This window comes from Phycodurus eques, chromosome 13 (genome assembly GCF_024500275.1).
Source record: "Phycodurus eques isolate BA_2022a chromosome 13, UOR_Pequ_1.1, whole genome shotgun sequence".
NCBI classification, from domain to species: Eukaryota; Metazoa; Chordata; class Actinopteri; order Syngnathiformes; family Syngnathidae; genus Phycodurus; species Phycodurus eques.
In genome coordinates, this window is record NC_084537.1 from 14111619 (window position 1) to 14132215 (window position 20597).

The 20597-nt window shown below is 38.9% G+C and overlaps 2 protein-coding genes across 4 annotated transcripts; both read left to right on the forward strand.

The window, feature by feature from the left end:
- The first annotated feature begins 488 nt into the window (after positions 1 to 488).
- plekhj1 (pleckstrin homology domain containing, family J member 1) lies at positions 489 to 4711 on the forward strand. Its single transcript, XM_061693321.1, has 6 exons — positions 489 to 849; positions 974 to 1041; positions 1122 to 1188; positions 1891 to 1981; positions 2529 to 2592; positions 3586 to 4711. The coding sequence occupies exons 1-6, from the start codon at positions 756 to 758 to the stop codon at positions 3676 to 3678; spliced, it is 477 nt and encodes a 158-aa protein (XP_061549305.1). The 5' UTR covers positions 489 to 755; the 3' UTR covers positions 3679 to 4711.
- Positions 4712 to 5512: 801 nt separating this feature from the next.
- fzr1a (fizzy/cell division cycle 20 related 1a) lies at positions 5513 to 19880 on the forward strand. 3 transcript variants are annotated; one of them, XM_061693299.1, is made up of 14 exons: positions 5513 to 5674; positions 7765 to 7838; positions 10994 to 11122; positions 11269 to 11332; positions 12211 to 12341; positions 12421 to 12503; positions 12598 to 12781; positions 14170 to 14235; positions 14662 to 14764; positions 14848 to 15032; positions 15765 to 15998; positions 16892 to 16996; positions 17067 to 17159; positions 18922 to 19880. In XM_061693299.1, the coding sequence occupies exons 2-14, from the start codon at positions 7770 to 7772 to the stop codon at positions 18961 to 18963; spliced, it is 1488 nt and encodes a 495-aa protein (XP_061549283.1). In that variant the 5' UTR covers positions 5513 to 5674; positions 7765 to 7769; the 3' UTR covers positions 18964 to 19880. The 3 variants fall into 3 exon arrangements, with proteins under 3 accessions (XP_061549283.1, XP_061549284.1, XP_061549285.1); XM_061693300.1 differs by having other exon boundaries at positions 16892 to 16954; XM_061693301.1 differs by lacking the exon at positions 14170 to 14235.
- Positions 19881 to 20597: the final 717 nt, after the last annotated feature.

The following is a 20597-nucleotide window of genomic DNA, read 5'->3' on the forward strand; positions in this document are numbered from 1 at the left end:
GAAACTCCACGAACAACCTGAAACCTGCTCAAACTGTCGGCACATTCAAAGCTGACCTTCTTGTTTGCTACTACTTTTTCATGAATAAAAACTGTATTTCTTGTTTTTTCCATCTTTCTTTTGTTTAATGATAGTTTATCGTGATCATTTATGTTGTCAATTTACTGTTGTTGTTGTTGTTGTTTTTTTAATTAATCCTACTTTTTTTGGCCTGAGGGTTATCTTTATTTGCATTATTTAATTTAGCCTCTTAGTCTTTCTTTCCCACTTGGAAAACACTGTGGTGCTTTCCAAATCAAGTAAGACAAAACCATATGGATATATCTTTTGAATGGTGCTGTACAAATAAACTTAGTACTTATATTTAAATTCCAGTAAAATTATCTAGACACAAAAAAAATATTACATTGTATAACCTTAGTGGCTGTTTGTAGTCAGTGACAGGTACAATTCGCCTCTTTCGACCCTTCCCAACTTCCGTACAACGAGCCCGGAGAGGAGTGGTTCTGCTGTGTGTGCTTTGACGGGTAAAATTCGGATACATTTGTTTCCCTTGACGTCTAAAATGATTAGCATCACTCCGTCACAACCAGTAAATAACATCTAACTATGGAGAGACTTGTTTAACAACAAGCAGTCAATGTTTTTGACGACGCCATTGGATACCGTCGTTGTTGTTTTCAGCGTGGGAAATGACCGGGGCTGTGGCGAGTGTGCAGCGGTCGTGTTAAATTCAAAACTTTTTACGGTCAGTGATGCGTTTTAACGAGAAGGAGATGGTGCACTTGAGCCGACAGCCGTCAGAAATGGTCGCCGAGCTGGGCATGCGAGGACCCAAGAAAGGAGATGGTAACCTATTCATCTATTTGGTCGTTTCCGAGTCCAATATGGGTGACAGCTAAGGCTAGCCAAGCACCAGCCACAAGACAGCTTCCTGTGTGTGAGTTTCACTTTGCTTCCTTTTGTGTTGCAGTTGTCAAGAGGAGGCTAGTGAAACTCGTTGTTAACTTCCTCTTCTATTTTAAGACTGACGAGGAAGAAGTGAGTGTAACTACTACCATTTTCACTTATTGGTCTGTCATGAACTGTTTACAAACGGGGTAATAACAATTCTTTGTTAGCCTATTGGAGCTCTGCTGTTGGAGCAATGTCGGGTGGAGAAGGAGGACAGCCTAACATTCACCATTGGTGAGTGGAAGTAATTAGACATTTTAATGTCTTTATGCCATAATGCAACATGTTTTTCATCCTTTCATTTTCTATACTGCTTATCCTCACTCGAGTTGCAGGTGAGCTGAAGCCTATCCCAGCTGACTTTGTTCGCCAGCTAATTGCAGTGTACATATAGACAAAAAAAAAAAAAAAAAACATCTACGCTCACATTCACACCTAACAACAATGAAGTCTTCAATTAGCTCAAAACGTGTTTTTAACATGTGGAAGGACCTGGAATAAACCCATGCAAGCACAGGGAGAACATGCAAACCCCCAATATTAGAACTGGAAGGTTGGTGTGCTAACCATTCGTCCACCATGCAGCGGTTACATATTTTACATTACAAAAATCTCACAGAACACATTTATTCACTATACGTCACTGGCATAGATCAGTGATTTCCAATCATTTTTGTTTGTTGGTGTGCTGTGAGATTTTTTCAATTGTAAAATATGTGCCTTGGCACCATAAAGGTTGGAAATCACTGGCATAGATAGATGAACAAAGATACATAATTTGCAGTTTAAAAAAAAAAAAAAAAAAAAAAAGACCAATTAAGTAAAATTAAAGAATTTCACATTGTACACCTGGCGGTCTCTACCACAAAATGCTTGGAAATAACTTTAATGATGTACTTGTCAGTCCATTTGCTGTAAATATGTTTTTGTCTGCAGCATTTCTAGAAGACGCAGAGAGGAAATATCTTTTTGTGTGTGACTCTGAGGAGCAGTGTGGGAAGTGGATAGACTCCATCATCAGGGCGAGGTAAGAGTGTTTTGTTTGGGCATAAAATCAGCAACTAGTTGAATTTAAAGTCAGTCATCTTGAATATTTAATTAATAAAAACCTTGTCTGGTAGCTTCAGGGCACAGATATGTCTTCTGTTGACACCAATGGGTTTGGATGCCTGTTTTTGACTCCCTTGTTTAACTGTTGGCACACTATAGCATCAAATGGGACATGCGATCAACACAGCAGGATTTACCACTTAAAGTTGCAAGAGTTAGTTTTGTGCCACTAATTGTGGGACACTAATTAAAAAAAAGTAATTGAAATAGAAAAAAGTCATTTTACTTGAATAAATTTGTATTTCTTTGAAAAAGGTATTTCATTGTGAAACTGATAATGAATACTCCCTTGACTAAAGCCCCTCAACGTCATTATTTCAGTGTGGCCTTGATACTCCTCTGTTGTGTTTGTGTTAAGACTGAAATAGATTGTTACAGCTCAGATCCTCATCTGCATTTTTTTAACAACTGGATCTTTTTTTGTTTTTAGCTGAAAGTCAACTCTCATTTCTTATCTCTTGCAGCTATGAGTTCATGAGGCGGAATCTCATATTCTACAGAACTGAAATCCACAGGCTCACTGGAAAAGTAACTACATTTTGTGTATAAATGTTGTCAACTGAACATCTAGTACACAGAATTTAATTTAATATGTTCGAACAGCCAATCTTTAAGACCCTTTCCCGTCCAAAGTTGGAAATCCATCCCTCAGAGTGAATTATATCCAGTGGAACCTTGGTTTTTGCGTTATTCAATTTTGGACAATTTATTTCGGCAAAATGTTATCACGGTTTATGTACTAAAAAAAAAAAAACTAACAAAAACGTTTGAGTCGGCCATTTATTTCCTGGAAATAATGCTCGTTCATCCAAAGCATTTCATAAGTTGTGTTAAAGGGTTCGACAGACTATAAGGAATATGCCACAATGTACTCAGGCAACACCTGCGCAACACAACCTGTCAAAAGTCAGACCTTCAAAATAAAAGCACTAAGTACAATAACACAGTTTCAGCACACATTCTTGGGCCAAGTGTTGGTTGACTTATCAACTAACTTTTAATTAACACAATTAACTTGTGACAGGATGGCACACTAATGTTGCCCCAACTTGTCCAAGTATTGCTGAGTAGACTGGAAAGGTTTATTACCTTGAATTGTTAATAAAAGCTTGATTTGTGGAATACGCCTCGCCATCTGTTGAAAGTACAACAGAAAGTGCCAGTCTTTTGATAAAGAAGGCCAGAAACACAATATACTTTAAGAAAGAACTTGGAAAATGGCTCGTCTCTCTCCCCTACTTGCTGTATACGCCAACAAAAATCTGATCTTAAATGTTCATTTAACCACTTTATTAGTTATTTATTAATTTATTTCACACTGATTTTAGTATTTTTGGGGTGCCTAAACTGGATTAATTGGATTTACATTGTTTCCTACGGGAAATATTGCTTTGGATTTTGTATGATTACGTTTTTGTCAGACTTTCTGCGATGGATTAATCACGAAAACCGAGGTTCCACTGTACTATGCCAAAACGCATATACAGTGAGCTCATGGCCATTTCTTTTCTGTGTCCACAGGATCCATTGGAGCAGTACGGCATATCAGATGAAGCTCGCTTTCAAGTTACTAATGGCCTGCAGCATACGCCCAGAGATGCCTCCTCAATGTAGACTAGCATTCTGCCTATTTTGATCTTTTTCTTTTCAGTTCAGCTTGCCACTCAAATAGCACCACCACCCTGGACTGAAAAGCAAAGGCATTACTGGATTTCAACAGTGTGTGAATCTTCAACCACCAGCTTGTTGTGGCCTTCAGAAATCATGATTTTGGGTTCTCAGTGCCAGTGCAAGTTTTTTTTCTTTATTTTATAGTTAATAGTCTCTAATTTTAGATAATGTGGATATTGTGAGTCACTGGCAATATTTGACTTGCTACTGGGAGAATCAGTCAGGACAATAGGAAAAATATTAACAATGGCTGCAGTGCAACATTTTAGATAAATGACTTAATTAAACTAAGACTTACCGATGGTATTTGAACTGCTGAGTTGAGCCACAATTATATACATATAATATAGCGAGGGAAAATATAGTTTTTTTTCTCCATGAGTGTTTATCGTCCTGCTCATCTAAACTACTTGGCTTGTTAAGATACTTTTGCACACTGTACTGTACTTTACTTGGTCTTGAGAGTTTATTTTATGAGTTTCTAAAATGTACTTGAATTAACTTTTTATTTTCTATTGCACTGTAATTTACATTTCTTTGGTTAAGGTGGACCATGCTAAGTCTTTTGACTTCCTCTTGTTTTTGTATGTCGCTACAGCTCTGAACCACGTTACATGTAAACACAGTTCTGTACTCTGCAATTTGGTAAACATTCCATACACGTCTATTTTATAATTAGCGTACAGTATGCTTCACTTGCTTTCCCAGTGTCTTGTCTTCTTCATTGAGAACATATTTAACTTCAACTTTTATAGATGATTTCTTTTTTTTTTTTAATAAAAGATTTTTAACTGATATTTAATTTTCTAAGTAAAGTGAATCTAGTGACATTTATAGGTCAGATAAGTGTTTAGCATTTAGAAGGTAAGAAGTGACATGATTTACTGTGGTGAGTAGTCCGGCACAAGGTCTATACTGGCCTTAACACTATCAGAAGAACTGAACTACATTTGTTCCATAAAATTGTATTAATTTATTCCCAATAGTCTATTATTTTTATTTCACTTGGCTGCACTGCTTCCAGTACGTGTGAGTGTTATATTGGTAATATATACATTAGCAATGGGACTGTATTTTTTATCAATCAGATTTCAAATTTTCCTCACCGGACCAGCTAACTAGCCCACAATGTCAGCATTAGTCTGTCATCTGATTGGTTAGTCAGAGCAAGCCATGTTCAACTACAAAAAACACCTGTAACAATCTGCACACATTAATACATTTAATAATCACCATGTCTTGTGAGTATGCTGTATTTTATTAAAATAGTTTTTTGTGTGTGTGGTGATAGATATTATGTACGTAGCACAGTTTTGTGCAGTTATACTGTATTGCGTTTTTGTATAGTATTGATCATTTCTGTAATTGGGACATGATAGTGGCGAATAAAGAGGTGGCTTGAGTCGCGTAAGTCCCCACTGAAGGGCGAGGCACCAAATGTGAAAAATTGACCTTTTAGACTTAAAATAAATCATCATGACAAATATATGAATTAACATGATGAAAAGGTCGGATACATCAGAGTAAAACAAAAGTTTCACCCTTGCATTTTCTTTTGTGAAAGGAGTCAAAATGGCGCCGATACTTAATAGAACGGTGTCATTTCCATTTTAAGTACACATGTTTTTCGTAATGTTCCAACTTTGAAAAAAAGTTTAAAAACATTTTCTTGCAGGAGTTGCCTCAAGAGACACGTTTCCTTAGCAACGGAAAATGCGCGATTCAAAAACAGTGACGTCACATTTTCCCGTGATCCTTAGCGACTGTGGCTTCAGCGCTTAGCGAAAGAAGCCCGAACCCTTTCTCTTAAGAGATTTATCGACTACACTAACCAACTAAACTATCCCCATAAGAGTTTTGGCACCGGTACGGCAATAACAGTGCCGGGCGTGGGATCGGAGGAGTATTTTATTTTTTCCCCCCTCTCTCCCCGGGACCGGTGAGTGTAAATCCAAATGTGGCTTATAAACAATGTTGCTGCCCCAAGTTCCTAGACAGCTTCGGTCGCCTAGAATGGCTAGCTGTAGCTACCCTTCATTAGCATTGACACTGGAAAGATTGTTTCAACATTCCCATTCTCTTGACGAATAAGACGTCTGACATGTCTGATTAATTGCACTTGAATTGTGGGAAAACGCATACATTTAAAATGTGTGTTGTTTTTTTTTTGGTCTTATAACTGTTAGCAGATAATTAAGCCAACTCGGCATCTTGATCTTCTTGTGTGTTTCTGAAGCTGATATGTGTAAAATCGAGAAATTGAATATGTCCGGTGTTTATGTGAGTTATTTCTTAAAGAACGGTGTTCTTTTCGAATGCGTTATTCGCAACAGCACAAGGACGGCAAGGTTTCTTTCCAACACACTTTTTAAATCATGTACGTTCTACCTGAACTATGTGGCTCAAAATGTTTTTTCATTCGTGTGACAACATAAGAACATTTTGTAAAGAGCTGTGTTTGCATGCTTCTAAACTCTGTCCTAACACTACAATAAAATCCATTAAAAATACCACCTAAAAAAAGTACTTAGCTCTCCAAGTACCACCATAATAATAATGAAAAAAAAATGTTTTGCCACTAACATTGTAAACATTTGAACATTAACTCCGCACCTAAATATAGGAAAATATAAAACTACGTAAATAATTCAAATATATTGAACATGAAAGTTGAATTAAAAAACATACTAAAATGTTTGAAAACAAACATTTCTAAATCATGAAATGCAATAGTGTAATAGATTAAAAGTTGAAGCCACTGTATGGTTGGTTGTGCACAATGTCAACATTCAATTCAGTGATGCTTTCGCATGTCACTCGGGGGAGCCTGCGTCACGCTAGTGATACTCTTACCACACAATGAGAATAACTGTTTTACATTATCTATGTAGAGAGATTCAGACACTATTTTCTGTTGAAAGTACTACATCAGTTACAAAAACGTTTGAATTGGTGGCTCTAATTAACAATGGATCACGGATATTGATTATTGACCCAAGGACTAATGTAGCGATCAACAACCCTATTTATGATGTAATTCAGTGTTTCCCACCCTTTTTTGAGCTAGGTACCGATTTTACATCACAAAATTCACACAGCACACCACGAAACAAAAATGTCTCAAAAAGTATGAATACTGAAATAATTATGGATGCCCCAATAAATTATTATTATTATTATTATTTGCACCCGAGTTGAGTCACTTGATTTTGAGTATCCACGGATACGGAGTCCGATCTGATACGTTGCCAATGCATTAAGAAGAAAAGCTACTTACCGTCTCAGACTTCACATTCGTGTAGCAGCAGCGTTAACACAATACCCCCCACATCAAAATAACAACATAAACAATATAGGTTTATGTAAATATTTAGTGCAACAATTAATTGATTAATCGGCAATTAATCAGTTGTCAAATTAATCGACAGCTATTTGGATAATCGATTAATCGTTTAGAGACGACGTTTAACTTTAAATTGTCAAAATTCTTGGAATTGTGGCCTCTCAACAATAAATATTCTCAGATTTCTCTAGTCCTCCATGAAAGCAGACTGATTATCCATGTCCATCCATCCATCATCCATCCATCCATCCATCCATCCATTTTCTGACCCGCTTATGTATAATCAAAATTTGCAAACATTTGCTTTTACTTTGAAAAACTATGATTAATGTTCTGTATTTTAAGCACTGTCAATTTGAAATAATGCCCTCAATCTTGAATGAAGGGATACAATAATAAAAAAAATGTATCTGATCCATCGATTAATAAAAAAAATAATTGATAAGTTAATCGATTATTAAAGTAATCGCGATTTGCAACCCTACTCAGTATATATTTATATTGCGCTGCTCTACTCCGAGTACAAGTTTTCTGGACAAAGGCGCCAAAGTGTGAATTCGCCTTTTGGTTTTTGTAGCTGCTTCAGGCACCCTGGTTAAGAATCACTGATTATTAACTCTAGCCTCAAGAGTAACTGATCGATATGGATTGTATTATGATTGGATTGATTGATATCCTGATTTCAGGCATTATGGATCAGGACTATGAGTCTAGGCTGCTAAGGCAAATCAACATCCACAATGCGAATGCCAGCCCAGTGGTAAGTACATGACGTACACGGTATTGACTTGGACGTGACTTGTAATGTTTTCACTCGTACAGCCTGGTGCTAGCTCTACCCAAAGAGTTGTGCAAAGCAGCAAATCACTTAACCCGGGTGGAGAGTGTGCGTTACTACACACACATTTGATGGCGTTACTCGAGAAGACCATAACGTCTAAATGGCTTGCTGTTGTGGCTGTAATGTGTGTTGGCGTTAACACCTCAGACAAACGGACCATATGCCGTTTAACATCCTCCATTGTGGTCACTGTGTCTGTCAGTCGCATCACTGATATTTGTTTAAACACCTTTGGTCAGTGGTTGTCAAACCTTTTACACCAAGTACCACCTAAAAAAATACAAACCCCAATTCAAATGAAGTTGGGATGTTGTGTGAAACGTAAGTCAAAACAGAATACAAGGATTTGCAAATGTTTTACCACTTATATTCAATTGAATACACTACAAAGACAAGATATTTAATGTTCAAACTGATGAACGGCATTGTTTTTTTTTTTTTTTTTTTCAAATATTATAATTTTTTATTTGATGCCTGCAACACATTCTAAAAAAGCTGGGACAGGGGCAACAAAAAACTGGGAAAGTTGAGGAAAGCTAAAAAAAACAGCGGTATAATTAATATTATTGTAAGCCACTGTAACATTATGCATGGTAAGGTTGAACATTACAACAACATTAACCCTGTACCTACGTAAATATGGAAAACTGTACTTAAATTGATTTAATTAAACTTTATTGTAATAAAATAATAATAAATAAAAACAAAAATTATACCTAAATTAATGTTTAAAAGCCAACACTTAACTACTTCACAGCCAGCCATCTTTAAAGCAGAGTTCCCCACATTGCATATTGCTGTTTTAGGGACCTTTGACTGATCTTTCAAGACTCACAGAATGTTGCGTTCTGTGACAATATAAACCAAACCTACCAAAAGAAAGGGGTAGGTGTCAAAATTAATCGATTAATTCCCAGCTAATTAATCATCAAATTAATCAACTATTTTGATAATTGATGAATCCTAGTTTAGACCCATTGTTTACTTTAAAATTGTCCAGGTCCTCTGATTCCAGCCCCTCAACAGTAAATATTCTCTGATTTTTGTCATCCTTCATGAAAGCAGGCTGATTATTTCTTGTGTTTAATCAAAATAAGACAAACATCTGCTTTTACTTTGAAAATGAGGATCAACATTATTGCCTATTTTCTGATAGGTTACGGACCAAACTGGTAAGTGTATCCTTATCAATTTATGGAAATAATAATACTGAGTTTAATTTATTACAAAAATAATCGTTATTTGCAGCCGGAGTATGAATAACCTGTAGTTGACATGTACTTGAACCTGAAACAGCCTCAGTGTATATCAAACTTGTAGCCTTTAGCATTCATCAGTACCCAAGAAGTAGCTCTCACTTTCAAAAGTGTTGGTGAGTACCACGTCCCTCCCTCTCATGTGATATTGCTTAATTGTTGTTTATTTGGTTTTGTTTAATCATTAAACAATATCAAATAAACAACAATAATCGGTTAATATACACTAATTGAAAAAATATTTATCAATAAACTTTAATGCAAAATAACCGTTTTCCCTCATTATTTGATTAATTGATGGAATAATCAGTCGAAGAATAAATTCTAAAATGTATTCGATAGTGACATCCCTAGAAAGAGGCGACTCTTCTTTCACCAGGAACAAGTTTTTTTCAAGCCTTTTCTGTTCTTTAGTAATCCGCAGTAGAACATTGGTTGGTTTAACCAAAAACACAGGCTTCTGACTAAAAAGCAGAGAGAACCTTTTATGAAATGAAACATATCGAGCAGAACAGTGACTTTGACGCTAATAGGTTTTATGTTTGTGACACCTCTAACTCTAAAATGATAAAAACAAAACTGAGAAAAGGCTTTTGATGGCCAAATAATTTATTTAGACAACGTACAACAAAGCATGGGTCGAGTGTGGCTTTTTTACATGGTGTACGCCATTCACTCCATGTACTGCTGAAGCTTTTCTCATGATCGCGACACATACTTTTGACTAACTACCACAACACATTCTTAGTTATACCATACATATACATAATCTATCGGAGGATAAGGTGCCTAAACCTGTCCGACTTTTAATGTGTTGGCATTTCTCTCCCTCATAATCGGTTTGGCAAGCTGAGACTCACCACCTAGTCTTTATCCTCTACACAAAAGCTGAGCTTAAATCTAAAGCGATGCAACGCTAGCGTCTACAGGGATCCGTTAGTCTTTACAGTGGTTTCCAAACCTGAATTTCACAGGCAAACTGAGCGACACCCTCTTCCATGCCTACCTGTTGAAAGAAGTACTTGAGGAATACGTTTGTCGGTGGCAGTAAACAGTTCTATTCCAGTTGACGAATATAAATGGAAGTGAATGAGTTAAAAATTAAATGTAAATGTATATCAGTGCAGTGTCTGCAGTGATGCAGACTTTGTATCACTCCGTTGTGGTGACGAAAGAGCTAAGCGAAAGGCGAAGCTCTCTATTTACCAGTCGATCTACGTGCCTGCCCTCACCTATGGTCACGAGCTGTGGGTCGTGACCGAATGAACAAGATAGTGAGTTTCCTCCGCAGGGAGTCCGGGCTCTCCCTTTAGAGAGAGGGTGAGAAGCTCGGTCATTCGGGAGGGACTCAGAGTAGAGCCGGTGCTCCTCCGCATTGAGAGGAGCCAGATGAGGTGGCTCGAGCATCTGTTTAGGATGCCTCCAGGATCCCTCCCTGGTGAGGTTTTCCGGGTACGTCCCACCGGGAGGAGACCCCAGGGACGACCCGGGGACGACCCAGGACACGCTGGAGGGACTACGTCTCTCGGCTGGCCTGGGAACGCCTTGGGATCCCCTCGGAAGAGCTGGAGGAAGTGGCTGGGGAAAGGGAAGTCTGGGCTTCCCTGCTAAAGCTGCTGCCCCCGTGACCTGACCTCAGATAAGCGGAAGAAAATGGATGGATGGATGGATATAAATGTATTGAACTCAGGTTAAATACAACAGAACTGTATTTGGCTACTGATTCTTTCGCATACCACCAGCGAGCGCTCGTGTATCACACTTTTGAGAATCATTGCCTTTGGTCATAAATGGCCTCCGGTGTCCTCTCCTGTATAGAAATCTCCTGGCGCCCTTCGAGCTCTTTCGCCAGCCAGCTCCCCACTGTCGTCCCCGAGCAAGCACGGCGATCGCTTCATTCCTTCGCGTGCCGGCGCCAACTGGAGCGTCAACTTCCACCGCATCAATGTGAGTTTGCTGCAACACAGGAAAAGAGGCAACTGTCAGTTGCATCTTTGTCAAAGTGATTCCTTGAACTGATGGTTAATGCTCTGCCATATCAAGTGTGAGGTCTCGGTTGATGAAGCTAATGTGTTTTTGTTGCTGTGGTGTAGGAAATTGAAAAGTCACACAATCAAAACAGGAAAACGAAAGATGGCACAGCAGACAGCAACAAAGGTAAAGCAATTTTTCCTATTCCTTTTCAGACTGGCAGCACAGTTTCAGTATGGCATATTTAGTTTGTAAATTTGTTTTTTGTACAGTGTTTTTCACTCAAATAAGCATAGTTGAAGGTTTGGACTTAAAAACCTTTTGTAGATAATTAAACTTTTATGTCAAGGTACCACTGTACTCCCAAAATAAAGACAAAGCCTGTTCTTCTACTGCTTTACGAGCCTTGAGCTTTTCATTAGCCAACCATTTGAGTACTGATAGTCAAATACATAGTGTGTCGCTACTCATGCAGTCAGTGCTTGACAGCATTTATTCCTTTTTTTGTTTAGCCTGAAGACTGACTGCTATCTATGCTCATTTCCACACAGTCAAACGTAATCATTTGATTCGCTCTTGTTTGTTATGCTTACATAAGCAGAGTGAATTCTCAGTGTTCTGTAGAGTTGTGAGAAAAGCAGCAAACCGTGGAGGATTTTGAATGAATTCAGGGCGGCACGGTGAACGACTGGTTAGAGCGTCTGCCTCACAGTTCTGAGGACCGGGGTTCAATCCCCGGCCCCGCCTGTGTGGAGTTTGCATGTTCTCCCCGTGCCTGCGCGGGTTTTCTCTGGGCACTCCGGTTTCCTCCCACATCCCAAAAACATGCATGGTAGGTTAATTGACAACTCTAAATTGCCTGTGAATGTGAGTGCGAATGGATGTTTGTTTGTATGTGCCCTGCGATTGGCTGGCAACCAGTTCAGGGTGTACCCCACCTCCTGCCCGATGATAGCTGGGATAGGCTCCAGCACGCCCGCGACCCTAGTGAGGAGAAGCGGCTCAGAAAATGGATGGATGGATGGATAATTTAATCGGTCTGTTTGCACCTTGTGTACCTACAGCGGATGGTCTCGCTTACTCCGCGCTGCTGAAGAACGAGCTTCTGGGAGCCGGTATCGACAAAGTCCAGGACCCCCAGTCTGAGGACCGCCGTCTTCAGCCATCCACTCCCACCAGGAGGAGCCTTTTTAAAGTAAAATGTTATCTAATCCTGTTAATAATCTAAATTTCCTTTTGAATCACTTTCAAGCAAAACTACTTGTGTTTTGTAGTATTCTTTGAGTACTAAGAGGTTTCTTGAAGAAGATGGAAACGCAGTCTCTCCTTATTCTTTATCACCTGTCAGTAGCAACAGGTAAATATCCCCCTCGTGTTTTTTGTTTTTTTTCTTCTTGTAGCTTAAGTGGTTTTGGATCATACTCACCTATACAATCTGCTGCGTTTTGCAGCCAGAAACTGCTACGGTCACCGCGGAAACCCATGCGCAAGATATCCAAAATACCTTTCAAAGTTCTCGACGCTCCAGAGCTTCAGGATGACTTCTACCTCAACCTAGTGGACTGGTCCTCTCTCAATGTACTCAGTGTGGGACTGGGCACTTGTGTGTACCTGTGGAGCGCCTGCACCAGCCAGGTGTGTACGTCATGTGTCTCTGAAAACGACATTTCGCTACGTTCGCCTGCAGACTGGTACTGTGTTCCCCTGCTATACTGTATCGCAGTTCATTGTTCACTCCCCACAATATAGATTTTTTGGGGGGAACGTATCTATCCATCTATTTGTGGGGGATGGTGAATGGTGACCGACCGTTAAGAATAATTGACGTGCCAAAAAGTAGTTTGTAATTACGTATAATGCCCCAAAATAGGGGTGAAACAAAACCTTCAGTATTTTGAGTACCTAGATTACAAAAAATGCTCGGAATTTTCTCTGCCTCAGGGAACCATTCAATTTTTTAGGCTCAAGGGACGCACGGGCTAATTTTAATGTGGCACAACGCGCTTACGTCACCTACGTGAGGGAAGAAGAAGGCGTAAACAAACCTATTTGGTTGAAGGAGTGGGAACATGGAAGGAGTGAGGGGAAATGGCAACGATAGAAGAGAAGAAAAATGTGAGAAAAAAAAAGACAAAGTATGGGAACATTTCAGACTGAACAGCAAGGTGATCACCGTGACATGTAATTGTTGTAACACGGCCCTTGCTCTCCGCCCAAGGCGCCCAGAATGGAGCAGACAACCTCAGACAAGGTAAAATTAATGTAGCGCAAATGGGTGAGAATAACGTTAATGTACCTTACTAACATAACGTTAGCCCTGCAGAAGGGCTAGGTTTCTGTTAATTATGACTACGGTCCAATTTGAGGCTAATTTATTACGATGGTGACAAGCATAAAAGATATACGACATCCTCGTGGTTAAAAGGTCTCTGTATTAGGCGGAGGAGCTGAGTGGCTCTTGTGGTTGTTTTAGACTCGAGGGACTAAGAGTGTGATGGCGGAATGCGTGTGTTCGTGCTTTACTGAGTGAATTAATAAAGGCAAACTAATCAATGGCTGAGGCCTTATTACTTAATAACAAACATGCCCGCGACTATAACGTAACTTCATACAAGGTTTATTTAATCTGTTAAAAAGCAAATATATTTTTCGATGGAATTTTCAGTAGAATACCCGAATACTAAAATATTCGATAGCGCAGGCCCATCGACAAGGCACTTAAAATGTAGAGGATCACAAAGCACCAATGCCATGCATTTGAACACCTTACATAAAAAAAAAAAAAAAAACTCTATTCAGTAGTTTAATCACACACATCCACAGACCTCAATTATTACTTCCGACCTGCACAATCTGATGAGGTGGACTACAAAATCCTAATCACCTATTGTCGAATAGGCTATTGTCCCAAAAAGAGCCCAGTGACAATAAAAGGGAGCACCTTAAAGGGGGCCTTAATAGAACTTCCATCTGGCTTTCAATGTTTATCTTTCTTTTCTTTCTTCTTGTGTCTGTCTTCTTAGGTGACGCGTTTGTGCGACCTTTCTGTAGAAGGAGACTCTGTTACATCGGTGGGCTGGTCAGAAAGGGTTGGTTTTTCCCTCAAATCTCTGAGAATTATTTAGTTTCAACCAAGATGGTGGATTTTTGTAATGGTGTCTTTAAACTTCAAGCATAATCGATTGTTAAATAATTCAGCCCATTGAGGCAAAATAGAACATCTATCCCAGCTAATTTTGGTCTAGAGCAAGGTACCCCCTGGATTGGTCGACAGTCATTCGCAGGCCACATACAGACAAACAACACACTCACTTGCACACATATGGACAATTTAGAGTGTTCAGTAAACTCTTTAAAATGACAACGCATTAGTTAATTGATCTTGAATGAGTGAACTTTTCCCGTAGTCCATCGAGGTCCAAGGCTCACTCCTATTTTAAACCCTCGGAAATTTGGGCTTGAGTGCAGATGATTGTTCAGCTCTCAAGTGTCTTTGGGCTTGTTTCTAATTTAAGGGCAACCTCGTCGCTGTGGGGACTCATAAAGGGTATGTTCAAATCTGGGATTCCGCCGCAGGGAAGAAGCTCTCTGCACTCGAGGGACACACGGCCAGAGTGGGTGAGTTGAAAGGGCGAGTGAAGGAGGCTGGGATGATTTCATTGTCTCATCTTCTCTTTGTACCCTTCCCAATATCCTCCTAGGTGCCTTGGCGTGGAACGCAGACCAGCTATCGTCCGGCAGCCGCGATAGGGTTATCCTGCAGCGGGACATCAGAGCCCCGCCTCTCCAGTCTGAACGCCGACTGCAGGGACACCGACAGGAAGTGTGTGGGCTGAAGTGGAGCACGGACCATCAGCTCTTAGCATCTGGTGGCAACGATAACAAGGTATACAGAGAATTAGAGCAGGGGTGTCAAACGTCGTCAGTGTGCCGGTTCTGAAGGTGAAACTACATAACAGTAATATCGTTAAGGGTGTGATGTTACCCCAAAAATCAGTTTGGTGCGTACCTTGGTTGGTTTTCCCTCTCACATTGGGTACAGTAAGTGAAGAAAATGCACCTTAAAAACCTCTTCTACAAATAGACATATTTAATGACCTGTAAAATGAAACATAACTTAAATATCTTCTTTTTTAGGAAGTGCAGCAACAATAGTTTGTCTTATTTATAGTAAATGAAAGATGGAAACAAGTGCAACAGTAAAAGTGTGGACTTTGCCAATTATTATGCCATAAAAACATGGGGAGGTGTGCTTGGAATTGTGAATCTTTGCGTGTAATTGAGATACTCACTAGGCGATGCTCTTTAATGGCACACATCCAACATACGAGTACTACAATACGTAAAGTAATTACACTGTAAGAACAGTTGATTTCTTTACGTCCTCGTTTATGTTTTTACACAATACAGTGCTACTTTTCTTTATTAAAGATCACAAATGCTGGTGTTGTCTGGGGTTCAGTTGGGATAAATGGATAGCATTTCATTTACTTTCAGTGGGGATATTTTTTTGATGTATGAGTATATGGAGTTATGAGCTTGGCCACGGAAATGCTTAAACTCATAAGTCAAGGTACCACTATAAATGAATTTATCGACGCCCTCCTGACGTTGGCAGTTGCTTGTGTGGAACCACTCGAGCGTCCTCCCAATGCAGCAGTACACCGAGCACTTGGCGGCAGTCAAGGCCATCGCTTGGTCCCCCCATCAGCACGGCCTGCTGGCCTCCGGCGGGGGCACCGCCGACCGCTGCATCCGCTTCTGGAACACCCTGACGGGTCAGCCCCTGTACTGCACTGACACGGGCTCCCAGGTGTGCAACCTGGCTTGGTCTAAGCACACCAACGAACTGGTGAGTCACACGCAAAAGTACTTGCACTTTGTACTTAAGTCCGCAAAAGTACTTGCACTCTCTACTTAAGTAGAAGTACAGATACTATGGGTGCCAATACTGTACGTTTGTACAGTGCTCGGTACTCATAAAAATGCTCAGATGCTATACACTGATGGCACATGACTAGCCTGACATATACTTTGTGGGTACTAGCCGTGTCAGCGGTGTGGAGAAAGGCGACTGCAGCTCAACTTTATTTATAAAGCACATTGAATAACATTCGCAGCTGTAACAAAGTGCTCGTACCTAATAAAGATCCAACATTTAAAAAAAAAAAATGCTACATTTAAGTGAAATGTGTGACAAGACTGTTAGAAAAACATGCAGTTAAGAATCTCAGTAATGATGAATATTTTTTTTAAAAGTGATTATATTTGAGTGAACATTATGCCATGATTATTAAACGTTTGTTTTTGAACAATATTTAACAGCATAAGAAATAAAATAAAACACAATTGCAAGATGAAATTTTTTTAGAACTCCTTAAAAAGAAGTACAGCCTGAATATAAAAAAAAAAATTACCGTAAGGTATATACAATATTTAGAATGCGCCAGTATAGCATTGGTACTCATACCAATTGTCAGATAATGTACGCACCAATACCACATCACCAGCCTGACATATGCAGTACCTTCCAGGTAGGAACCGTGTGTGTGTGTGGAGGGTCTAAAATTAAAAAGTCGTCAGAAAAATTTATAATCAAGTGAATTACAGTTACCTGAGAAATATGCTGAAGTACAGTAACAAAGTATTTGTACTTTACTTCCCAGCACGGCACTCCCTTAAAAGTTGAGACATGATGGTCTTTACTGTATTTGACTCAAGCATGCTCCTTGTTTTTCCTCTCAGGTTAGCACACATGGTTACTCGCAGAACCAGATCCTGGTGTGGAAGTACCCCTCCCTCACTCAGGTGGCCAAACTTACAGGACACTCCTACAGAGTTCTCTACCTGGTCTGTATTTACAGATGACAGAAAAACTTGAATGTACATATCAATGAGTATAAGTGTGACGTGTGTGCAGGCCATGTCCCCTGATGGAGAGGCCATTGTGACAGGGGCAGGAGATGAAACGCTCCGCTTCTGGAATGTCTTTAGCAAGATGAGATCCACTAAGGTACTCACTGTTTTTTTTTGTGTGCTTATTTTGGTTTTAGTTAGATTTACATGGGTGTCAAACTCACTTCAGTTCAGGGGCCACATTCATCCCAATTTGATTTTTGTTTTTTTTAATTTGCAGTATATTCGTGGCCTAATTAGCTATAAATAACGACAATTCCACATTTTTCCCATTTGTCTGGTGCAAATAATTACAAGTGCATTTGGAAAATATTCACATTTATTGGTTATAATTTTGTTGCTAATCATATGAGCAAACTGAACTTTGCAATTTCATGCAAATTTAACACATTTTGAAATTAGTGTTTTCTTTTACACGTGGAACTTACAGATCACAGTGGCTCTAATATACTACTTATGTTTTACAAAACAACTATCAAACTAACTGAGATCTAGAAATCATTTTAAGTTTACATAACTTTCTGAATCCACGTTGAAATCTTGACAGTCTCAACTGACTCATCACAAAATTCAAACTAAAGTTGTAGCTATCCAGAAAGAGGGTGAAGTTGTCCCCCTGCCTTTTAAATGTATACATCAAAATATAGACAAGTTGGGTCAGTGCATGACATAACATAAAAAGGTTCCAGCAAACTCTTTTGAAATGAATCTGTTGACTGACATTTTGCAATATTCAGTTTCTTAAACTATTACTACAGTCGGTATTCATTTTACCAGAACTGTATTCTTCACAGTGCAAAGCTGGCATAGCATTTTATATGAAAGTAGGCTTACTTTGCTTTAGCTTTCACAAGTGCATCAACATCAAATGTCAAATCCTGAGTCGCAGCCAATTTCAGAATGTCATTGAAGTGGTTACTGGTCATTCAAGTGGTTGTCAGTGTAACCTTGAGTGGACAAAATTAGCAACAACAGGTACTTTTATTGAAAAATAGCTGTTAATGTCTTCTCTTTCCCTACGGGCCAGATTGGACCCCCTGACGGGCCAGTTCTGGTCCACGGATCGTAGGTTTCACACCCCTGATTTAGAAGGTGGTACAAAGTTCCTCTTGGAATGAATGAATTGATCGTCTTTTGGGGGGGCCTACATTTGTCCCAAAACTCACCAATTTTCCAAGTGTGTATACCCTTATAAAAATTTAAATCTGCTAGGAATCCCTGACAAGGAGCCCCCCCCCCCCCCCCACAAAAAAAAAACAAATTCACTCTTCAGGGCCCCGGGAAAGCTGGAAAAAAAAATCCACCTGACAGAAGTTTCACCTTTCAACACCAAATTGTGTGGCATGATTGACGCAGGGTTCTCTGTATTAAATACAATTTTTAAAAAATAAAAAAAAACTAGAGCAGTGATTTGCAAAGTGTGGTCCCACTAGGAGTACGCCGGCTCCCTCTGTCTGGTGGTATGGAAAAGAAATACTGAATTAAATGTTCAAACTGCATAATGTTAGAATAACTTTAAAAAAATATATTCAGTAAAGTGCATTTTTAAGTACAGTTCAGTTTTATTTCACTTTAAAGTAAAATACAATCTTTTACAACTGTTTATTTTCACAAATGTATTTGGGTCCAATTTTTGTTTAACTTTTGTTTTAAGTGATGTTATTTAAATACACTTTTTTTTTAAATATATTCCTACATTTAAGCATATTGTTAATGTAAACTGTGTTAAACGGTGAGCAATCTTGTAGTTGCAAGGAGTGTGAGGGCAACTTCATGGCTGCTGGCAGCCTTTTTTATTTTGTTGTTATTGATCTTTTGAGTATTGTTTGACTCACCCACTCCTGTCCTTCTCCTTTCAGGAGTCTGTGTCAGTCCTCAACCTTTTCACCAGGATCCGGTAGTGAGCACACTCAGCACTACTGCGGATGAAAAATGGGAATTCCCTTTTGCATGCATCATGTCCAGGCTTTAAAGTATTGGCATCAGTCATCTGCAGACTATCATACTATCACCGCAGCCACACGTAGTTTTCAATGATCACGGACTACAAATGGGGTGAACAGACCCAATTGTGCATAACGGCAAAATATTCAGTTTTTGTCCTTTCTAATTTTTAAAAATTGTTTAATAATTTATTCTGTGTTTTTTTTATGTACGTGTACAGCATTTTTTAGTATATTATTAATTTTGTGTTTGTCGTATAATTGTGTCATTGCAAATTTTGGTTAAATCTGGGGAGTTTGGCATTGCCTTCAGGGGGTTTGGGTTTGCGGAAATACGAGCGAGTTTTGCATATGTGAGTTTGTTTAATCATGCCAGAACAAAACAGTGTTGTTTGAGAGAGCACAAAAATGAGAAATTTAAGCCTCACCAGCCACCAGAAAATATAAATATTGCCTATCAGGTTCATTAGTAACAGCAATTAAAGCCTTACAATATAAACAATTAGCTGCACAGTAAAAAATATTCTGCTTTGTTAATTTTATGACGCTTGACTTGTGATATTTATGTGCAGACGCTTGTTTTGTCTAATCTGCAGGACGTCTTCCGTATGTATCGTCCGCAACCCTCCCCACATTTTGACTTATTTCCCCGTTTGATTGCCGAGTCAACGATTGTGCCACATTTACATTAATGCTATTTATTTGTGTTGTGTAACGAAGTTCTTGTACAGTAACGGCATGCTTGGTGACTTCATATGAGTGGAGAAAAGCAGTTTAATGCCACTTGAACGTCAGTGTACTTGTTATCACAACTTGACTTACACATTGAATGTTCAATAATGTCTATTTCTGTACTCAGGTAATGGACAATTAAAAACATCATATCTTGTACAATTATCTCGCTAGTGTTTTATCTTTTATTCTGTGGATTTATATTTTTTAGGTGGATTAATTGACATTTTCTTTTTCTCTGTCTCTCTAATAACCTCTAAGGTTTGCACTCTGCAGGATGTTCCGGTTGTTGTGGACAAAAAGTAATAATATAATATCACAGTAGAATTCAATCATTCAAATCTACCCATTCTGCAATACTGTATAGACTATATTAAAACAGTTGATTTTATAGTTTAAGCCTGAACCTTTAAACTTATTGAAACACATTTTTTAAAACATGTACATGTATTTGAACACACACAAAAATGATAGAAAATAATGTATGTGATAATGGTATAAAAAGTAGCACACTACTGAAACACATACACCGCAGAAGTACTTTACATTCACACACACTACTGAAACGATCTCACACACTGGAAATACATTTCGCTCACACACACTACTGAAAGGTTCTTGCTGGCAATGGAAATACTTTTTGCTAATTCCCACGATTGAAGTGACTGGAAATATTTTTCGCGTACGCGCATTCCTGAAACATATTTTTTTCACTCACGTACTACTAAAAACGCACTATGGAGAAAAAAAAAATCTCAAGCACACTACTGAAACAAACTCAGACTACACTAATGACTACAACACTACTTAAACCCCCTCATTCACTACAGAAAATATTTTTCACACACACACACCCGGGA

Coding starts and splice junctions, on each gene's coding strand:
- plekhj1 (XM_061693321.1), top strand. CDS start 756: ATGCGTTTTAACGAGAAGGAGATGGTGCACTTGAGCCGACAGCCGTCA. Junction 850..973: donor AGGACCCAAGAAAGGAGATG/GTAACCTATTCA, acceptor TTTGTGTTGCAG/TTGTCAAGAGGAGGCTAGTG. Junction 1,042..1,121: donor TTAAGACTGACGAGGAAGAA/GTGAGTGTAACT, acceptor ATTCTTTGTTAG/CCTATTGGAGCTCTGCTGTT.
- fzr1a (XM_061693299.1), top strand. CDS start 7,770: ATGGATCAGGACTATGAGTCTAGGCTGCTAAGGCAAATCAACATCCAC. Junction 16,997..17,066: donor CCTACAGAGTTCTCTACCTG/GTCTGTATTTAC, acceptor ACGTGTGTGCAG/GCCATGTCCCCTGATGGAGA. Junction 17,160..18,921: donor GCAAGATGAGATCCACTAAG/GTACTCACTGTT, acceptor TTCTCCTTTCAG/GAGTCTGTGTCAGTCCTCAA.